The 8,294-nt window shown below is 28.6% G+C and overlaps 1 protein-coding gene across 1 annotated transcript; it reads left to right on the top strand.

Annotated features, from left to right (window-relative positions):
* The first annotated feature begins 2,121 nt into the window (after positions 1-2,121).
* Positions 2,122-3,988, top strand: LOC149563727 (GDSL esterase/lipase At5g03820-like). The gene is made up of 5 exons (XM_089824060.1): positions 2,122-2,416; positions 2,545-2,675; positions 2,779-3,012; positions 3,101-3,356; positions 3,715-3,988. Exons 1-5 carry the CDS (start codon positions 2,155-2,157, stop codon positions 3,903-3,905), a joined length of 1,074 nt encoding a protein of 357 aa, XP_089680186.1. The 5' UTR covers positions 2,122-2,154; the 3' UTR covers positions 3,906-3,988.
* The last annotated feature ends 4,306 nt before the right edge of the window (positions 3,989-8,294 follow it).

Here is an 8,294-nt window from a genome sequence, read left to right on the forward strand (position 1 = left end):
TCTAGCTATATATGTTATCTATAACATAGTCTGAGATCAAATGGAAATAAGTTTATTTCCATCTAGTTTTGTGGTGGGAACTAGACCCCTAATTTTCAGCAGCAAAAAAATTATCCATAAAAATTAGGAAAATATATCAATTCTTATTAGAAATAACTATTAAAAATTATAATCCTAAACTTCATCTATTTCTACACATTTCATTAGTTTACTTCATTTTCAAATTCAAAATAATAATATCAGTTTTATTTCATTGAAGGTGAACAATTATAATTTTGTTGGCCTTTTCCTTTACAAATGGGTGACACAGGTTTGTGCTTTTACCCATCATTATTTCAACTGAATTCAATTATCTTTCTAATTTCTCTTATGGAAGTTATCTTGGTCTTTCATTTGATCACGAGGGTGTTCTAGAGCTACCCAAAACTCTAAGAAAAAGATATATAACCTTTTAAAGATAACACCAATATCTCAACATAGAATAGAGCCTGATTTAACTTTTTTTTCCCCCTAATATAAGAGATATTGTTTTCACCATCTTGTTTTTTAAATTTTTCTTCTTATTGTTATTATCTAACAAGATTTTCTAATATGCACTACTTTATTTTATAGGATAGTCACACAAGTAGGATAGAGGAATTTAGAAGGATCCATATTCAACTAGGAAATATTGTAAGTACATTCTCCATTATCATGGAAAATATTATGTGTAAGGAAACTTGTGGATTTATGATTAGCTAGAGTAAGATCAAGATGAATCTTAAGAAGTAGGTTGATAAAGAGAACAAGACTTGAAGAAATTTAGAGCTATGCTTTTGGTCGAGGTGACTTGAAGAACTTGAAGATGCTTGCTAGGAGTTGGGGACTTATCTCTATTCCCAAATATTAGATGTTTAGCTTCTATTGGTTTTGCTAGCCTTAGAGCCATTTTAAGGTGACTTCATGTTTTGCCACCCTTTTGTTCTATTTTTAACTCCTAGGCTTGGGTGCCTCTTTATGTTTATGTTATAAAGGGTCACTAATATTTTCAGAGACCATGTTTCTATTAAAACCAATAGGGCTTGTGCACCTCTTATAGTTTAATGATATAGGTCTTTTCATAGCTTTACCTAATGTTTTGTGGTTATGGTTTATCTATGGTTAAGCTATTGAGATGCTTTTGATTGTATTAGGGAAAAAAAAGTCTAAAGGTTTGTAGCACAATTTACACTTCTCATTATTTTTGTGAAGGGATTAAAGGCCTTTCCTTAATTATAGAATCACAAATAATTAGTACATAAATAAAATTATTAATAATTTTTTATATTTTTAATTTATTAAATTATTATTATATTTTTGACTATATTAATAACTAAAGTCTTATTCAAACATTAATTTATGGGTCAAAGTTGAATTCAATTAATGCTTTAATATTAAAATGGCAATGAACCCTATTAGAACCATTTTAACAATCCTTTTGTATTGTGAGTTGTTAGGGTGAATTGACATTTTTGAAAAAAAATTCTCCAATTAAATTCTTTTCTATAAAATTATATTATTAATCTTTAGTTTATTATTATAAAAAATTGTACAAATTATAATTATGTAATGAATATTTTCAAGTACATGTGTATCAAAGTTGATTTACATCTAATGAAATAAAGTTCAATTATCATTTTATTGTTAATCTCTTACAATTACTAGAATAATACATTATTTATAATCTTACATCATTAATCTTTACTCAATCTATTATTTCAATTATCATATTATAAATATGAACAAAAAATAATGTGATCAAGGCTCAAGCGCATTATTGATCCAAATAAATAAAACTATCTAAATTTAGATGCTTAGGAAAAACTAATTATTAATTTATAATTTTCATCTCCACTAGATTCAAACAAAACAATAATAAGACTTGATTTCAATGCATCTCTTATCAAACATTTGTTTATTTATATTTTAAAATTAACATCATCATTTATAAAGAAATGATGATGTTGCACATATGGACCATTGAAAATAGTGGTTGGATATTCAATCACACCTCATTTATTTACACGCCAACTTACTAAATTAGTTTCCACGTCATAGATGATAACGTTACCACTTAGATAGGTACTCCGGAGGATAGTGAGTTTATGCACAAGTCTCTGAGAAATCAGTATAGTAATGGAAGGTGATTATATTCATGCTTTGACCATGACTGTTCTAACTGTATTTCTTCTTGCATTGTGTTTCGCTGAGGCGCAAGGACAAAGGCAGCCGCTTGTTTCAGCATTGTACGCATTTGGAGATTCGACCAGTGATCCGGGTAACAACAATGTTCTACTCACTCTTATCAAATCTGACTTCCCTCCCTACGGAAGAGATTTCCCAAATGCTCAACCCACTGGCAGATTCACAAACGGAAGATTAGTTACTGACCAACTATGTAATTCTAATCCTATGCCTCATCCTTCACTCATTATTGGATTTAATTGTGTTTGAGTTTTATTATTATTTTTTTCCTTTATCACTACTAACTTTTAATAATTTGGATTGCATATTGCCTCCATACAGCTGAATTGTTGGGACTTCCAGTTTTGCTGCCTGCATTTTTGGATCCTGAATTTGGAGGAGAAAAGCTGCTGACTGGTGCCAGTTTTGGCTCAGCTACATCAGGATATGCAGACACTACTTCTCTTACTTTTGTTAGCATTCACCTTTTTAAATGTCTTTTTCCCTTAATTATTGTTTTATAAGATTTACAGTAAAGGGGCCAGAGGTTTTAGGTCTGATCTTTTGTACTTGCAGAATGTGTTACCATTGGAGAAACAAGTGAAGAATTTCAAGGTCTATAAAGCACGGCTTGCAGAACAATTTGGGCATGAAACTGCCAACAGGACTGTATCTCAAGCATTATTCGCTATAAGTGGAGGAAGTGATGATTTTGTCATAAATTATTTCATAAATCCTCTAACCAGGAAAATGTATACCATTACACAATTCCAAGATCTGCTTCTGAAGTCTCTAGCTGAATTTATTGAAGTAAGATTTTTCTCTCATACAACTATAGTTTCCTTTTAGATTTTGATGTTCTTGGAGTTGGTAATAAACATAACTTCTTTGTGATCAGAATGTTTCCAGCGAGGGTGCTACTAAAATTGGCATTGTTGGGCTTCCTCCTTTTGGTTGCTTACCTTCACAAATCACTTACTACAACAGTGTAGAAAATACATGTGTTGAGAATTTTAATGAGGTTGCGAGCTACTTCAATTCCAAGATCAGAGCATTAATAGAGGAAATTAAGCCCAATTATCCTTCTCTTCTCATTGCTTATTTCGATATTTATGATAAGTTTTTGGACATCGGTAAATCTCCCACTAAGTATGGTAAGCTAAGTTACAAACCTGCGTCGCATCAAAGCTCATTTAATATTTAAAAGCTGTGGGAATGTGTAATTTTTTCTCAAATGAAAAATGTTATTGATATGAACAAAATGGTTAATGAAATATGTTAGAGTCGCAGCACATTGAGTATTTTTCTATTTTAGTTTATTTTGTTCATCCCCCTTCACAAGATATATTAGAATTGTCCTGTATTTCTACAAAAGCTTTGTAATTCTATATCTTGATGCATGAATCACATTGTTTTGTGAAAAAGAAAGCTGTTTCTCATATAAATTTGGCATTATCATGAAAACTAATATTCCTTAAAGAGAAAAATGAATTGGGTGTGTGTTTTTGGCAGGTTTTGTAGAGCCAAGGAAAGGTTGCTGTGGAACAGGCCTTTTGGAGACAGCTATATTGTGTAACCCTAGCAGCATAAGTTGTCTTGATCCATCCAAGTATGTGTTCTGGGATGCCTTTCATCCAACAACTGAATGTTATCAAATCATTGCCAACGACTTGATCAAGCAGGTTCTCAACAAACTAATGTAAATATTATTGATCATGGTCTGCACTACTTTGTAATAAATTGGAAAGAAGACGTGGTAAAATAATATATTATATTGTTATTATTGTATTTGTTGTAGGTAATATTCTATTTAATTTTTTAATTTCAACTAATTATTTTGAATTTTGATATTTTAATGTTATAATATATATTTATGGTCTTTTTAATTTTTAAAATCAATTTAAATATTTTACTTCTGATATTACATATATCTGATATACAGTAGCATTACATAAATATTATAAATTATAAATTATAATGATTTTATATTAAAAAATATTATTTTTCAAATATATAAATATGTGTACTTTGCAAAGTTTCATTTAAAAATGTTGCATATTTGAAATATAGTTTGAACTTGTAAATTTTTTTCTCATGTATTATTAAAACTTTTACTTCTACCAACATAAATCTATTATTTATTTACTATTCATGATGTAGGTACCATATAACATTAAAATTATAATAATAATATGATATATCATATGATGTAAATTATTGATGATATATAATTTAAAAAAATACAACGCTAAACTACATTTAAGATAAAGGATCAACAAATACTTTTTAGTTTTAAGATTATTATTAGATTTTTTTAGTTAGAACTATCTACTATAATTGTTAAAAATATCATAATAATTAATCAATTTATATATTTTAGTCTTATAATAATAGCCTCATGATAAATTTATATATAAAATTTAAACTTTATAATTAGTTACAACAAAAGTAACAATTGTCACAAATCTTTCTTATAGAAATAATCTTTCTCTTCATCTTCTATAACTAATGGTTATAATCATTAAATTTTTTATCTCTCTTCTTTAACCAACATTTCTATGGCTCAAACTTGAATCTTCTACCATAGCTAGAATGTCAATTGTTCAAATAAAAAAATAATAAATAAAATTCAAAAAATAAAGTTAGAAATTCACATAAAACATACAAAATAATAATTTTATAGTGTAGTAAAATGTCTATATCAAATAAACGAGAACATACAAAATTAGATAATTTGTGTGTCAGAGAACTTGATTGAAATCGAACTTAATAAATAATAATAATAAAAAAAAAATTACAATATCTTTATTCACATAATAGATCCAATCTACACTCACAAATATTTTCCTCTCTCAATATGAAAGGAAAAGAAAATGAAGAAACAGAGAAATTAAACTGTCACATGATTGTTGGACTTCAGATTCTCGATTATTGATATAATTCTAATTGTTCTCAGCCATGAGCATTTTGACAAGGAAGGAAAAAATGGTATAGCTTGTGTGGAGCTAATTGTTGGAGAACTGTGACATGAACAATATGATACTATGTCGGAATTGTGTATACACATCCAAAGCAAGCATCAATGGGGAAGATAGAAGAACAGGTGAAGGCACTCAACGTTTTCTACACTGTTGGGAATTTTGTCTAATGACAAATAGAAAGGACACAATTAATTAATATGCTAATGTTGCAAAAGAAATGACCTAATAAGTGTCTTGGGCATCATTATTTGAATTTGTTTAGGTTGTCTAAAAGTGGGAGACTTTGAAATATGAAGTGGAATGTTTGTCTATCCTTTCTCCTCCTCCCGACTTCTTCATACTTTTTCCTTTAAATTTGAAGAGCTAAATTAGTTAAATATTAGTATAACTTGTTATATGATGTTGTTGGACATTTTCTAAATGTGCATGTTGTGTTGTAGAGTGTATAAAATTCTTTACTATAATAATTAACTTAAAGAATAATAAGAAGATAGGAAAATATTGAAGAATTTTTTTTCACTCCTCACTGATACAATGAGAAAAAACATTAATTTAAGTACAAATTTGAAATTGTCTATTTTTGACAAAATATTTAAATTTAAAAAAAAATTAAAAACAACGCTAAAAAGTAGACTTTTAAAAGTTCTTACATTAATATCACATTTTGTAAACTCAAACAACAATATGAAATGCTTAGAAACTACAGATTGTAAACTTTAGCACCACAATCATCTTTTAAATCAAATTATGCACAATTGTTATGAAATAAAAATACTTCTTACAAAGTCATTTGGAAGATCACAAAAACTAAAAAATCTAATTTCTAGCCACCTCAAATACCTCATTTAGATAAAAGAGAGAGGAGGGGATAAATAATAAGAACTCTATTCAGAATTTAACTGTGTGATTTTGAGTCAAACTCATTGACCCATGTTTCATGAGAACATGAATCCATCTCTCATGAGAATAAATGGAAAACTTAGCACTCATTGGATCAATGTTCCATTTACACTACTCATGAAACATGGGTCAATGAGTTTGACTCAAAATCATATAGTTAAATCCTAATAGCAAAATCACAATTTGCCTTACTGTAGAAATTATCTCCAACTTGTCAATAAGAATTCTGTTAATTAACACATTCATTTGTATTTTTATAATTCTCAAAGAAAACATTTGAAATCTAGAAATATATCTTTGTACTAGTTAAAATAATCACAAAACATTACATTATACATTATAAATAATAAGTATTATATAAACTTTCACATGTCAAAAATATTACCCACTTAATACAATAGACTTCAAAAATCAATAAAGAACAAAATAATATAGAAGTGCATATAATATCTATATATATATATCTTTCTGTAGAAATGGTTATATCCAGATTATTCGTGTGAAATCACATTAGTAAATTGATCATAGAACAAAAAGGTAATTTCAAACAGTCATTTAATGAAATCAAAATTTAAATCTACTGTTCAAATTGAAATCATAGCAACTGAAATTGGAAATATAACAGGCATGCTGCTTCCTTTTTCCATTTTAATAATAATAAGAATATCATCATTATATTAAACAACGTTAAATGGACATCAAAACCGTTTTCAAGAGAATCCACCCAAACAATCCCAAAGGCCTGATCGAGGGGAAAAAGTCATTTCAAATTGATCAGAAATCAACCCTAAACCAAACTAAGAATGACGGAATATTCTTAGATCATCTATCAGTACCTACTCCAGACTACTTATTTATGTTAGCAATTGTTTGTTTTCTTTTTCTTCTTCCATATTACCCAAGAAAAATGGGAAATAGGCCTTACCATCTATGGTGAAATATGACAAGTTTATGGGAATTGCAATCATACAAATAACTACCAAAATTTATGAGACATTACTGTGACAATTAATTTTGTAGTTGGACTTTACCAAATGTTGAAATATATTAATTTTTGTTGCAGGGACCTCAAGAAGTAACATGCGTCTTTAATAAAAGTTTTCTCGAGAGACTTCCGTTTGCTTTGAATGATTGAATGGAAATAACTTTTTTAGGGTCTGTTTGGTTTCTGGAAGATGACACGAATTGGCTTTTTCAAAATTCGGATTTGAAAATTTGTGCGTTTGTTTCACCTGGTTTTGTTTTTTAAGGAGTGTAAAAACAATAGATTGGACTACTTTTTGAAATTTTCCTTCAACTCCAAGCTTACGCATAAAAATGTCTCTTCACATGCATCTTCCGATTGAAACAGCATAAAAATGTCTCTTCACATGCATCTTCCGATTGAAACAAATGGTTTCAGTAAAATCGTAAAAATCGGAATGAAGATATACAAAACCTTGATTTGACTAAACCAAAGTTTGTAGAAATTCGAATTTTTCAAATTCCACGAACCAAACAGACCCTTAAAGTATAATGTTCTAACTAACCACTGAATGAAATGAAAATTATTGAATGAAAACCCATTAGTTAAAAAAAAAAAGTCTTTGCTCTGTTTGGTTTGATTGAATTTATGGGAGTGTTTGAGAAAGCGATCCTCTTATGCTTATGAAAGGAGGAAATCTAGAATTCTGTGATTAGTGCACTGGTAGAATATATCGGACTTTAATATAATCCTTCAATTTTTGAGTGAGTTTATTGTAACAATTTATTAGATATCGTGTCAACTATGATCTTACAATGGTTGAATTTACTTTCCATGCCGAAATTGTAGGGTATGGTTTATCAGGCAAGACCAAATCTACCATGAAAACTAGTGTGAAGAATTAAATGACGAATTTCTTAATGTTAATTGTCTTGAATATTCACAATGTCTAATTCTTGAATATTCACACGTTTAATTCTCAGTTAGATCTAAATTTGTATTTGATATATGCTAAATTTATGTAAGAATCATGTCCTACTTAGCAATTGTCATGTCATATAATTGCTTGGAATGTAGAATTAACAAATAAAAGCACAATTCAAGGTCATTATAGGTACATTATCCTTTGCACATAATTACATCAACATGATCACCACGGGATGATTGTTTATAATACACCATAGTAGAATTATAATATGTTCATCTAATTTATTTGGTCTCAAAAGTCATTAGACATCGTCCATCTA

Source organism: Cupressus sempervirens, chromosome 4, assembly GCF_028749045.1.
Source record: "Cupressus sempervirens isolate cs-2001-9-10 chromosome 4, ASM2874904v1, whole genome shotgun sequence".
Taxonomy (NCBI): Eukaryota; Viridiplantae; Streptophyta; class Pinopsida; order Cupressales; family Cupressaceae; genus Cupressus; species Cupressus sempervirens.